Source organism: Cydia strobilella, chromosome 13 (assembly GCF_947568885.1).
Source record: "Cydia strobilella chromosome 13, ilCydStro3.1, whole genome shotgun sequence".
NCBI classification, from domain to species: Eukaryota; Metazoa; Arthropoda; class Insecta; order Lepidoptera; family Tortricidae; genus Cydia; species Cydia strobilella.
The window spans coordinates 6,484,519-6,499,396 of NC_086053.1; the positions used below are offsets into that span (position 1 = coordinate 6,484,519).

At 36.7% G+C, this 14,878-nt stretch overlaps 1 protein-coding gene and 1 long non-coding RNA gene across 2 annotated transcripts in view; one reads left to right on the top strand and one right to left on the bottom strand.

Annotated features, from left to right (window-relative positions):
• LOC134746575 (uncharacterized) overlaps positions 1–11,609 on the bottom strand; it is a 72,753-nt gene extending 61,144 nt beyond the window's left edge. Inside the window, exon 1 of the long non-coding RNA XR_010128242.1 lies at positions 11,491–11,609. This is a non-coding gene — a long non-coding RNA (uncharacterized LOC134746575). The remainder of the gene's footprint in view (positions 1–11,490) is intronic.
• Positions 6,758–14,130, top strand: LOC134746573 (short-chain dehydrogenase/reductase family 16C member 6). Its single transcript, XM_063680993.1, has 7 exons — positions 6,758–6,778; positions 9,252–9,531; positions 11,356–11,471; positions 12,062–12,181; positions 12,562–12,723; positions 13,343–13,542; positions 13,901–14,130. Exons 2-7 carry the CDS (start codon positions 9,261–9,263, stop codon positions 14,001–14,003), a joined length of 972 nt encoding a protein of 323 aa, XP_063537063.1. The 5' UTR covers positions 6,758–6,778; positions 9,252–9,260; the 3' UTR covers positions 14,004–14,130.
• Positions 14,131–14,878: the final 748 nt, after the last annotated feature.

The window sequence follows — 14,878 nt, forward strand, 5'->3', positions numbered from 1 at the left end:
TAAACAATTTACGCAACGTATGGCGTATACATATACTTTATGGATAGTATTGGATAATATGTTGTTGTTCTGCCTTTGTTAGTTTGTCATGATGTCCGAGTAAATACTTATGTACCTATTATTATCATTTCTCATACTCTTAAAGTGACTCAGTATTTATCTACGAAGCGGGTTGAAAGTGATGCGTTTAGATTTTAGAACCTAGGGAGTTTTACTTTCTCAGTATATTTTTTTTTCATGATTAGCAATGAAGATTCGGTTCCAAATTGATTTTGTGTAATATCCATTTCATTCTGATGTTTAACTCCCGATTCCATAAATAAAGATCCATTGACCTCAGTTGTTTAATGAAAGTGTTGTAATGTTGTGCACATGTACAATATTTTTCTCGTATTTGAAATGAACTGTGTAAACTATGTTAAACTCGGGTGAAAGCATCCACTTCTGATTCAAACTATGTGGCGCTTTCATCCCATGGTAAACAATCGAATACCATATAATTTAAAAAGTATTTCTATTAAAAAAATTTTATTAGAGTGCATCTATTGGCTTATAAAATTACTAAAATATTGGTATTACTTAATATGTCTTTACTTAATTACGTAGGTATATTAGACTTTATATTATTAAGTTACAATTGGTCGGTTTTACAGAAATTTCGTCCCGCGAACGCTTCGGCTGTGGCACGTACATGAACTAAAGTGTTTTAAAGTCGCGTACCTACGGTATGAAATTGATTTTCCCTATTTGTTAAAAGTAGGTATAACTTTGGCGGCCAATACCCAATTCCAATAGATCGTTACATTATACGTGGGCTAAATATTCCTGTAATGAGCCACCTAGATATGACGCAGGGAAACAAAAGGTTTATTGTTTGAATATATAACACCTTAACATTTTTTCAGGTACAATTAATTTGGGTGTGATGTGTTTTTTAGGAATGTTGGCAGTTCGAAAATTCTCCTATCGTAAAGAAAATTTGTACCAGCCCATTGTCAGAAAAAGTTAAGAAAAAGAATTATAAAACACAATTTTACATGTCGACAGTTTTTGAGATTATATGAACTTTCAGTATGACCTAAGTATTATACGCTGAATAGATTTAAATACAATCCTATGCGCTGGGTCATGCTTACGCTAAACGGAACCAGTTTTAGGAATGCAAAAGTTTCCGAGTTTAGTAACTGTTTCCATGATAGTATAATCACAAGCACACCACAGACTTCTAAATATCTTAACCAATAGTGGGACACTGAGGCGAGAGGACCCGCAAACTGAAATTTGAGAGACCTATAAGATAAAAAAAATAAAGGGGAAGATAAAAAAACACGAGTATCTGAAGCCAAAGAGGATATAATAGGATAGAGCGGTACTGTCATAGTAAATTATGTAACCACAGTAAATTCAGTGCCATCTATCGACACACTTTAAAACGAAAAATGAAGATTTATAAAAATACGATGTATTTAAATAAGGATAAATGATTTTTTTATTTGCATTAATTATTTTTATATGATTTTGACCCATGTTCTTTCACTGATATGCGTTAAAATTGTTAAATAACAAACGAAACCGTCAACGCCCTCTATACGAGAGTAGGCCAAAGGTAGTGGCGCCATCTGATCGAGAATCAAATTTTCGTAGTTTTCGAGGCACGTTTTTTCCTTAGACTGTATCCATCTATTACGGAGATATCTATCTTTGCTGAAGCTGTTACTTGATATTTAAATTAAATAGATAGCCTTTAAACTTTTAGTTTGTGTTTGTACCCACCGTTCTATTGCGATGTGCATTTGTGCCATACAATATTGTTATCTTATTCTGATTCAAACTATGTGGCGCTTTAATCCCCTGGTAAACAATCAAATACCATATAATTTAAAAAGTATTTCTATTATTATTTTTTACTTAGAGTGCATCTATTGGGTCATAAAATTACTAAAATATTGGTATTACTTAATATGTCTTTACTTAATTACATAGGTATATTAGACTTTATATTATTAAGTTACAATTGGTCGGTTTTACAGAAATTTCGTCCCGCGAACGCTTCGGCTGTGGCACGTACATGAACTAAAGTGTTTTAAAGTGGCGTACCTACGGTATGAAATTGATTTTCCCTATTTGTTAAAAGTAGGTATAACTTTGGCGGCATACATACGTAGTTATGATATTTATTGTTTCAACACTTAATTTCGTCAAATTGTACCTTCAAAGGCATGACCCCCTAAACGACCACTGTGGGTACTGTGCAGTCTGTGCATGTTCATAACGAGCATCGTTTACATTGCGAAAGCTTGACGAAACGCACCTTTAGTTTATTTACATGGATACAAATAGTACATTTGCTTAAGAAAACCTTAAACTTAGCTTAGGTACTTATTTGTATTATGGCTTTCAAATGCAAAATTTACTAGGTCTCGTAAAACTATTAGTTTTAGCTAGTTATAATGTACTAGCTTTTGCCCGCGACTTCGTCTGCGTGGAATCAGTAACAGCAGCTAGAGTAAGTTTAGCGTCTGGATAAAGTGTAATAGCAATCATTCAATTTGAGCATAAGCTTAATTGCTTGACGTAATTTCATTCCCCTTTTCATTCTCTTTAGGGATGATTTCCGACGTAAAAGCGTGAAGGGGTAACACACAGACAGACAGACTTTCGCATTTATAATATTAGTATAGATTATACAATTATATATGTAACATGTAACTATATTATTTCGTTAGAACAAAATGCCCTACGTGGGATGTGGGCTAGTGGATTCTATCATTAATTATTTCACGTTTTTCATTTTCTTAACTTTTAACGAAGCAGGTGATCTGTAGTCATTTAATTTATTGACCGAGCGAGCGCTAAGCGTTTTCGTTTCTTGGCCAAAAATGCGTAAGTCCGATTATTAAATCTATACTTAGGTTAGGTGGATTGTCTAAACCGATATTCGTTAAATTTTGTGACCAGGTTCGATATTTATATGGATTCAGTTTTTGAACTCTACAAAAGAACTTACCACTAGCGATAAATATTTTAATACTGTCTTTCATTCCATTTGTAGTCATTGTCCTAGGTACATTTCGACTATAACTTTATTTTCCAATGTTTCATATGATTTCTGCTACAACCTCGCCTGTCTCCCCGACTTTTAATGACCTTTTCATTCAAACTATGACTTTGCATATGCCTTACAGTAATCCATAATCAAAGGTTAGTCTTACAGGCAATAAACAATTCAGCTAAGTGCAGAATCGGCACGCGTGTCCTCGCATATAATGGCTTTTACTGGAGCTGCATACAAATGGCGGTATCTTGCAGGATCTACGGCAAAGATATGTAAACACGTTTCGCCATATTGCAACGGATTAAGGTACAATGTTGTAGACATATTTTTGATAAAGACGGCACGTGTTGATAAATCTGGTGTCCCTTTATGAATATGTGCATAGCCAATGAGCATCCGCAGACCTATCTGTCGCAGTTGTGTAACTTTTGGGCCATAGATCGTGGATTAAGCCGTTTGCACTATATACAATATCCCCACAGCCGCTATCAAATATAAAACTCAATGAGGGCTATTGTTTTTTTGCTCACCAGTTGGCGCCTCTGTTGATGGTGGTCCAAAAGACTAAAGAACAGCTGTCAGTCATTGAAGTGACAAGTGACATTTGACATTTCGAACTATGGAAAAGACCACCATCTACACTAGCGCCCCTAGCGGCGAATTCATACGCGTTAGCCCTCATTTGATCTGTCAGTAAATATTTAGCTTCCAAACGCAGGGACCGTTTTCTGACTATTCCGTATATCCGTTTTTGTAAGACATCACACACTGAAGTTCCCAAGTAGGTAACCGCTTACAAATGGGGTTGGCAGGCCGAAGTTTTTTACAGATGGCGCCAGCATAGAATAGAATAGAAATAATTAATTCGTTAGCACACACAAATAGAAATTTATACAAAACAGAGAAACATAAATAAAAAGAAAAAGTGCCACGAAATGGTCTCACCTCAGCATGTTGCTGGCGACTTCCAGCGCTGATCTTCCGGTGAGACCATCCGGTGAAACAATCACGACAGGTAACAGGTAACACAACACATAGGTTTCTCCTGTCAGTCCTAGATGGTAACATCTCAAAAGGAGGTAGCTCCTTCGTCATCCTTCGGATGCAATCATCCTTCGTGATACTCAATACCTACATCAGTTGTGGATCGTTCATATAACATGATTACTACCAGCTTGTCTAATTTGAGCATTTGATTACAGCAAAAAAATATTACTAAATCCAAATTAGGTCGGCTTGCCTACGAATATGCATATGCACCGAAAGATACCTATACATGCAGGATCATGCCGGCGGCATACATTACTCACTCAAATAAAACTAAGTAAAAACAAAAGAATTACTAAGATCAATAAAAACAATAAATTCGTTTTACCGTTAATAGCCACATATTGATTACGAACCCGCTCAACCGTTTCATTGTTCAAAGGATTATTGCCTTTATTGTATACGAATCTCGTAGTCCATTACGCCGTTAGTACACTAGCAGCTTTGTGAAGAAACGCGTTGCACGTTAGCTGGTATCGTCACATCCCGTGATGATGGAATCTTAGTAATTCGTTTGAAACATTGTTTCCTTTGCGTTTCTTTTCCGAAGGCTCTCATAAGTCATAAGTAATTTATTTGCGAAAGATAGGGTATACATAGGATGTTACAGTTCACAGTAAGTGAGCCAAGCTACCTTGTCGCACAGTGACATGCAAATTCTAAATCGGATATCAAAACTTGACCGCTTCAGCAGCGATTTGCAAAGAAGGGAATCTGCACCCGCTGCACCCTTACATTAAATACAGGCAAGGATACATTTTTTCAGTACTTGAGACTAATAACATAAACGGGATATTTATTGTCTCGTACCTGAATTAATGAATAGAAAAACTTATAGAATCAGCCTGTCGCTGCCTTTTTTCTAGGAAAAGACTTCAACGCGTGCTTTAAGCACTTTCAACAGTTTCAACAACATCAAATAAAGTAATAACAAAATCTCGAACAGACAACCTATAATATCTACAATAAATACGTATAACATACCCCACCTCGGTATTCAAATTACCTTTAAAATGTCCAAGTAACCTGAGAATTAGTCATCAGTCAAGCGACTAATTCTATAATATCCTTGGACTAAAAATAGACTAATATTATGACGGATTTTCCGGTCACTATTTTAATGAGTGTAGTAATAAGTAGGTTATGCTTAGATCAAATAATTTACATCGTCTAGCTTATTAAGGTTCCGTATCCAAAGGGTAAAAACGGGACCCTATTACTAAGACTTCGCTGTCCGTCTGTCTGTCACCAGGCTGTATCTCATAAACCGTGACAGCTAGACAGTTGAAATGTTCACAGATGATGTATTTCTGTTGCCCCTACAACAACAAGTACTAAAAAGTACGGAACCCTCGGTGCGCGAATCCGACTCGCACTTGTCCGGTTTTTTTATATTCTGGAGCTATTGAAGCCAAATATTCATATGTATCTCAACTCTCAAAGCTTCTGAACAAAATATTTCGATTACGACGAATAATAATATTCGAACTCAAGATGTCACTATAGATTGAGTTCTGCAGTGGACCAGCTACTTTACTAAATGGTTATACCTATACGATTATTTAAATGATCACAAAGAAAAAGAGTCGAAAATACCACAAACATCGAAAACATCGGAATTAATGAAAGATAAGACCTACTCAATTAGATCATCCATAGTTTCATCATCATTATATAAAGTAAACATTAATCGTAATTATTACAAATAGGGCAACGTCCTCAGTTGACCTTGAATTACGTTACCCGGAGACGATAACCACATGCATTGAGTACCGTTGCAGAGAAAGTTCAGAGAGTGGAGCAAAATGCGCTAGCGGACTACACTCGATCAGCACTACGAGACATTTATCTATATCGTGGATATGACTGACAAGTATTTTTTTATACTTATATACTTATGGATATGGATATCTGTCAAAAGATTTCAAAAAACCTAGAAACTCAAATGCGAAATATCAGTTTGGAGACTAAGGATTAGAACTTTGAGGCTTCAAACGATGAAAATAGTAAACATTAATAAAAAAAGTCGACACATTTTAGTTTCAGGGCAAGTAGGTAAGTATGAGTAAGTATTACTTACATACGTACCTGCCTAATACCATGTTCTTCTCATAGCTTTACCTACCATTATTTCTTTCTTACTTTCGGAAAGCACGAATATGTAAGGACCAGCTGATTGAAAGTATATAAAATTTATTTAGAACTACGGACTAGAGGGCCTGCTGCGAAAACCGAAATTCGCAAATTGCGCGGATCTTTCTCTTTTACTCCAATGAAGGCGTAATTAGAGTGACACAGAAAGATGCGAACTTCGATTTTCGCGGTTATAGCATAGCCCAGTTCTATATCACTTCAGACAACAAGTTGTGACTGAGCGCAGTTAACTACCTATATCATAAACACACTCAAGATCATTGAAAACTGGTCGCTTGTAAAGAATTTACCATACCTACCACACTTAGTAAAGTGTCCCGCTGTCATTGCTCTTTAGTGCAGTCCAGTCAAAAAGTAGGTTCCCGTATTGTCCGCGATCTCGTAAGTCGACGCAGGCGCAGCCAGTCGCAACCGAGACCGCCCGCGCACGCACGGGACTTGCGCGAGAGTGGATAACGCGCGCTTCGATCAAAATATTTTGGATTTTTTCCACATTTTTTCATTGAGCAAAAACGGACGAAGGTATGATTTTGTTTTATGTTGTGTTAGTTTAATTTAAGGATTTCATTTAGAAGTTAATCGAAATTATCAAAATTTAGTATTTTATAATGCCTTAATGTAGTATTCGTTTTGGTTCACTTGTTTAAAAAATACTATGGAATATTATTCTAAATAAAATTCATAAAATGGATTAAGTGGTGTTTAAAAATAATGAATATAGTTATCGATACCATCTTAATAAAAAGATGACCCACTTTTTATTTGCAGCATTTTTATCGACATTGCAAAAAATCTAGAGCATGATTTTGATTATGTATTATATCATCGTTATATATATAATTTAAAACTGTGTCAAAATTGTAACGTGTGAATAATGGTTGGTGTGAATTAAACCAATTAAATGTAGGAGTATGACGAGTAAATATGCGAGTTAACTTTAGTACACGTTCCAATTTTTTGTGAAAAAAAATAATTTTACTTATTTTAATAATTTAAATACCTACGAAAGTAAAAAATAAATAAATAAATATTATAGGACATTCTTACACAGATTGACTAAGTCCCACAGTAAGCTCAAGAAGGCTTGTGTTGTGGGTACTCAGACAACGATATATATAATATACAAATACATAGAAAACACCCAAGACTCAGGAACAAATATCTGTGTTCATCACACAAATAAATGCCCTTACCGGCAAAAATATTGCTACGCTTTCGCGCTGGCCCATGGATTTTACCAAGCGAGCATAAATCAAACAGTCTACTACTCACAGTCAGTACACTCGTCAGTCTGTATACTATACCTAAACTACGTAAACTTATAAGTTAAGGCTGTTCAGACACCGACATAAAATACCAAACACTATTTATACCAATTCCAATTCACACCAACCACGCTAAGAGCCGGCGGTCCCACTTTCTTTTCGTCTACTTTCTAAGAACAAACAAACTCGTTGACCTTCTACCGTTCGTAAATTTTGATGACATGCATGCTGAAGAAACCGATGAAAGTGAACTCGTATTTTAATATTCGATCAGTTCTAATTAATCTTTAATGAGAACCTACTAATCACGTCTTGCGAAATACGTAAAATCATGAGCATATTTCTGTCGATCTGTGTAAGAAACAAAATAAAAAGACATGTTAAATAATACTTAGTACTTATACTTACTTTATATGAATTTCATGTTAACAATTTTTTTTTGTACAATAAAGTGATTTACTACTACTACTACTACTACTTAGGTACACATTGTCATCCGCGATAATAACTTCTACAATGAAGGGCGCAAAAATATCTGACAGTGTTATTTTTTGTAGCCATAAGATCTTGTCATATATTTTTGCACACTTTGTGGTACAAGATCTTATTGCAGGTGACAGTACAAAAGTACAATCACATATGTAAATGCTAAGTGCAATTACAATTTTGGCATTACAATCGTAATTAGTTCCCTAATTGCAGACACTATAGTTATTAAATTGTTATTTTAAACCTCAAATGAGAGGAGAGGATTATTACGTCAGTTTGGGGTCACACGTAGCGTCGTTCTAAGCACGCAGGCACGTTCTAGTTATCGTCCGGTAATGATGATTACGTCCCTACAGAGGGAAATCCGATAGCCTAGGTTTCTTGGACTGCAACATTGTCTGTTGCAATATAACATACTCGCACAATGTCAGAAATCGCAGAAAGTGGTTTTATTATGACCGCAATCAGCTCTCGCGTCGCGTGCACCAACAACACATATGACCACTCATTTTAGACCGTAAATCAATGTAAAATATTTTTTTTGCCAAAAATATCATTTTCAAAAACACAGTTATTGCCGACTGTACTTAATTACTTGTTACCAGATTATTTTATTGTCATCTGTATTATTATAATTATACACTTGAACAGTTTCAAAACGATACGGCTGTTATAAATAGATACTCGTAGTAGGTCAAACTTAAAATCGACTTGCATTACTTATTACATTGTTGTAACTGTTACAAGTGAAATTAATATAAAAACGTGTTAAAGACTCGAGATACTTAGGTGACTTTTACTAAAGCCTTTTTTTAAGAAACGGACCTGACTAAATAAAATAAGGCATTGAGGAAAATAATAAGGCGGTCCGCTGAATATTTCACACACGAAAAAGGTGACCCAGAATGTCCCAAATTAAAATAATTTAGGCCTCGAAACGGCCATCCAATTTTGCGCAACGATGACATTTACACGAGAACCGTTATTTATGTGACTTTTATTGCCAATGTTGATATTTATTATCCTATTACACGATATCCTTTTATATCTACTTTACTAACAATATCACTTACAATTGATGCCTTTTCTTACTCAATTTACCTACAGAGATATAATGTATGATATCCCTAAGCTACGGCAAAAAAATAATCTAGGTATAAGGGTTATTATTAATAATCTAGACAACTTAAGTCATTAAAATGTATATATATTTAAAAAAAAAGGTATTGTCTCTTTTACAGAACACGAAAATGTTAGAAGGAACAAAAATAAACCCACACTCCCAGATGTCGAAAATTTTTGACATCGCAAAGGACACTGTCCTATTCTTCATTTTATCATGTTACTACATAATGGAGTCGCTATTTTGGACCTTAGTGCCAAATGCAATAAGGCCTATGAAGAGCCTGAAGGGTGATGTGGTACTGGTGACTGGCGGCGGTGGAGGAGTGGGTCGACAGTTGGCAGTCAAGTTAGCGAGGCTGGGATCTAAGGTGGTTGTTTGGGACATTAATAAAGAAGGTATGTTTGAAACTACGAATACAGCCGACTCATTAATGCAGGGTGACCTTAGATACTGTTCCGCTTTTTATAATACGTATATTAGTCAGAAATTTATAAATCAACTTGCATGTTTTAGAATGTCCAGAGACTAGGGTCACCTTGTATAATTTATAACACTTTAAACTCGCGTTTTGTACACATATTTAACGACATTAACAGGTCTACCGCGATTAAATTTCATTATTTTACCGTTAATCCGACGTTTCTGCTAGGTTGCACTGCTGGTTGCTGTATGAATAATTTGTTTAAATATACTCTACTCTTGTTGATATGGTGTAGAACATAAATATAATAAGTAATTGATATAAAGTAAGTAGTTAGAGTATATAATTACAACAATAACTAAACTAAACAACTTTTAAAAAACCGGCCAAGTGCGAGTCGGACTCGCGCACGAAGGGTTCCGTACCATTTCGCAAAAAACAGCAAAAAAAATCACGTTTGTTGTATGGGAGCCCCCCTTAAATATTCATTTTATTCTTTTTTAATAATTTAATGAAATACACCATCTGTGAAAATTTCAACTGTCTAGCTATCACGGTTCATGAGATACAGCCTGGTGACAGACGGACAGACGGACGGACAGACGGACAGCGGAGTCTTAGTAATAGGGTCCCGTTTTTACTCTTTGGGTACGGAACCCTAAAAATGAAGTGTTGACAATATAACCATCCCACATAAGGAAATATGTCGTAAATCTGTGTCATTATGCAAACGACACAGATTTACGACAGATTTCATCGCATTAGATTAGAGGTAACTTCCGAGATACTTTACCATCAGATGGCTGTGAAGAATGACAAATTAGTGATTGTAATAAATTAAACTCGCGTGCTTAGACTGGGTAATAAGTTAATAGTATCTGAGATTGTGAACAAGAATGTGTATAATTACAATAAATAACTACGCGGCACGAGATTAAAATTCGGGTTAAAATAATTAACTTTATCCGAAGCTACAAATAATAAAATAAGTGTTACATTTTATTTTATACAATTTAGACGCGGATATTTTATACCAATAGTCACATTTTTAATTATGTAAGTATTTTGCATGAATAAATATGTACATATATAAATTTTAAACACCTGACTAATTTCTACCCACCCTCGACCTAAAAAGGAACAATTATATACAAAGTACTTTTATTACATTCAAGTTTAAGGCGGAACTACCAACCCCTCGCTCTTTATAGTCAAGCATCAAGCAATTTGAACTGCAGGACGTGCTAAAGAAAAAGACACGCCTACCTATCCCTATTAATATTACAAATGATAAAGTAGATCTGAATGTCTGTCTGTTAACTCTTCACGCTTAAACCGTTGAACTGATTAAGATGAAAATAAAATTGGTATTAAAGTTTGTGTCCCGGGGGACAGGATAGTTTTTGTCACGGAAATCATTATTCTACGCCGACTAAGATGCGGGAAGAATACAGTTAGTACCGTAATCCAACTATGCATAGTCCAAACCTACAACTTATGGTCCACACTCCACAAGTTTAATACGTAAAATGTTTGCACCAGTTCTGGTGTCTAGCCATAGCAATTGCCGCGCACCGCTACGAAACGGACGCCTGCTCGCGCTTGCGCCACCTTGCCATTCTATCTGCCATAATAGACGCGTTTTGCTAGAGAGTGAACCTTCTGTACCTAGTAAGTACTATTATTTATTCGGTGCTGGAACGTAGATACTATTTGGGTTAGTTTCGGCCCATAGTTAGAAGCTTTTGGGCTATAGTTGGATGGTAGTTAAGTAAAATTGGGAATATGTACTTACCAGGTTTGCAGAAGACGTGCGCAGATGTGACGATGGAGGGCTACGAAATCGCTAGCTACGTCGTGGATCTAGCCGACCGCGCCGCCGTCTACGCGGCCGCTGAAAATGTTAAGAAGGAGGTAAAAAAAGCTAAAGAACAGAGGGCCTACCGCGAACCACGTTCTACATGTTGCCTCTCTGTCGCACTTGTAAATTCGTACGTAAGTGTGACAGGGAGGCAACACGTCGAACGTGGTTCGCGGTAGGCCCTCAGGGCTCTATTTGACATGCAACGCACGTCAAATAGAGAGCGCGTTTTTATTACGCTACGTGTACCTAATACTTAGAATTCAAGTTATCTCCTGTAAGTATAGCAATATATTTTATCATAACAATACAAGATATAGGTAGAATTCGATTATTTTTTGAGTTTAGCTGGAAGAGATCCCTGAAAGGGATACCTTTTGTAGTATAGGTACTTTCTTTGTGTAAGTAGGTATCTCTGCAATGTACCTTCTTTTGTTTTTTTACAGTAAAGTGTCTTAGATTACCCCAAGGCAGTTTTCGTTTCCATTAGATTTTTCTACAGCTGTCTGTTCAATGTACATTTTCTTAAAACTTGACAAGCAGCAAGTCATTATGCAAACAATACAGTGTACATATGCCTGCATCGTATGTAAATTTACACTGTAACTGTGTAACTAATGCAAATTTACTTACATTATTGAAGGTGGGGAAAGTGGACGTCCTCATCAACAACGCAGGCACCGTGTTTGGGGAAACACTTCTGGATTTGAGCGACTCGGCCATCGAAACCACCTACAAAGTCAACATCCTCTCGCATTATTGGGTGAGTGGTGACTGGTGAACAAGGTCGCCTACCTTGCCATTAAAACCTGTAAAGATTATTATAAATTAAAATTGACCTTCTTTTGAGAGTCGAAAACATAATCGCATGTAGACTTTCAAGGCACTTACTAAGGGTCCGTTGCACCAAACCGTTTGTTCGATAGATTTGGTTATATGGGAAAATTCATAGAGTAGGTAAGTTCCCTGCTGAGTGGCGTTGATCAGTCTGTCAATTGTGGTTTGTGCAACTGGCCCCAAGTATAATACTACTAATTATTTATTCTGTGCCCCAAGTATCATCGTTTAAAGTATTAAACAAACACTTATGTTGTTTGTTACGTAATGTACAAATTCGTTTAAGTAAGCTTTAACATATTTCAGACAGTAAAAGCCTTCCTCCCTGAGATGATCGAGACAGGCAAAGGGCATATTGTTACGGTGGGCTCAGTAGCGGGACTTCTCGGGACCTACCGGTGTACGGACTACAGTGCCACCAAGTTTGCCACGGTCGGCTTCCATGAGAGCCTCTTCACAGAACTTAGGGTAAGAATTATTCTCGCTTGTCTGCTGCAATTTGCTACCTCTAGTATTAACAGATGGAAAGAAATCCCAGCTGTAGATATTAGAAGTAATCACTGGATTTAAAAAGCCAGCTGTTGCCACTGGTGACAGTTGGGAAAAATGTTGAAAATGCAAAATACTTAATATGCTAAATGCAAAATACTTTTTATCTCTGACACCTAGAGACCTTTACATCTCTAAACAATTTTAGTACTTCTGTTATTTGTATAGTTTTTATTAGTTTTTTTTTGTGTAATTTAACATTAATATTTATGTAATTGTTTTTTGTAATTTTGGGTTAATTTTATTGTATGTAAAAATTAACATGTAAAAGTGCCCCTGTGGCCTATTTGCTGAATAAATGTTTGATGTTTTGATGTTGATGCGAAAACATAATACAGGGAATATGAATGCGATAAGCGGGCATGTGCGGCTGTTGCAAAGAAGGCATCACGATTATTGTGGCAATCATTGACAAACGGAGAGTTCCATCTTAATTGACGGCAACGTACTTACAACCCCTTTGCTGTGGATTTCGATACCTATCCTTCGGTTCATCATATTTTGGATGATAAATTGATAAACTTTCACATATTTCCAGGCACACGGCCACACTACGATCCACGCGACGCTAGTGTGCCCCTACTACATCAACACGGGCATGTTCGACGGCGTGACTCCACGCCTCATGCCCATGCTGGAGCCGGACTATGTGGCCGAGACCATGATCGACTCTATCCGCAAGAACGAGGTCAACTGCATCATGCCCGGCTCCGTGCGGTACCTCCTACCACTTAAATGGTTAGTACCTAGATACGAAAAATTCGCTTTTTCGCGATTTTTATTCATTATTATTTAAATAGCAAAACGGGACTTAATCGCGTATAAATTTAGCTCCCACGTTTCGAGGACGGCGTTGTCCCCGTGGTCTCGGAAAAGACTGGCTAAAGTTGACATCAACATAGCCGCGCGAGTTTTAGTATTTGTTGTTATAGCGGCAACAGAAATACATCATCTGTGAAAATTTCAACTGTCTAGCTATCACTGTTCATGAGACAGACAGACGGAGAGTAGTCTTAGTAATAGGGTCCCGTTTTTACCCTTTGGGTACGGAACCCTAAAAACCGTAATCAGGTTACAGTTTTTCTTCTTGTTCCAGCTTACTTCCGGCTAAAATGTGCTGGGACCTGATGCACCGTGTGATGAAGGGGCCCCAGTCAATGATGGAGCTCAAGCGGAAACCGAAGGTGGCTGGCGTCTAACAAATAGCTGGTGCGGGCTTGTAGCAAGCCTGGTTACCTAAGCAAAGTTGATTCTACACTTTATGACTGTGTCATAAAGTAGAAAATCAAATGACGAGTGATGGCTTTGGTAACTTTCAACTTTGTAATTTAGGTAATTATCTATAGAATGATTTGTGTTAGTTAAGGATTAACTTATAAGACTGAACTGTTATTTAATACAGAGGTTTAACAACATACTTGTATATCATTTTAACCAAATTGTGACCCCAAGTTGTAAGTTGTTGTTATTGCATTGTTGTTGTATTGTTGCTTAATTAGCACGGAGACGATTTAATTTAATGGTTCCTTAACAACATGAAATCCACAGCTGCCTCTTGTTGCTTTAACAAAGATGATTTTCTTAACACATTGAGTGCCGGGAACCCGCTAGGTGGGTTCTCTCTTTGTAGTCGCTTTCCTCTACAAGGCGGGAAAAAGCTGGGATAGCGTAGGAATTAATTACGCATAGTAATAGTTAGCGATGCTAACCTAATAAGATAAAGAGGATTATTTTACCTACCGTACCTGACTGGAGGACTTAAATAAAGCGGCCGGTAGCCGTTCGTACCATCTTAAAGGACTGCAACGCACTTGTAAACCCTCTGGTGTTGCAAGTGTCCACGAGCAACGGTAATTGCTTACCATTAGGCGATTTGTCTGCTCGTTTGTCTCCTATGCAACTTTGTCTCCTAAAAAAACCATGCGCGTTGGACATCTGCTATTGTCCGATCCGATATCGGATGTCGGATGACCTTTGGAGAAAAATAGCTGCTAGAAATACTCTATGGCATAAAGTACTTTTATTTTTGCATTAAATTCTAAAACAAAACAAATTAATTGTAGGTATAAAAATA

Coding starts and splice junctions, on each gene's coding strand:
- LOC134746573 (XM_063680993.1), top strand. CDS start 9,261: ATGTTAGAAGGAACAAAAATAAACCCACACTCCCAGATGTCGAAAATT. Junction 11,472..12,061: donor CTGAAAATGTTAAGAAGGAG/GTAAAAAAAGCT, acceptor ACATTATTGAAG/GTGGGGAAAGTGGACGTCCT. Junction 12,724..13,342: donor GCCTCTTCACAGAACTTAGG/GTAAGAATTATT, acceptor ACATATTTCCAG/GCACACGGCCACACTACGAT.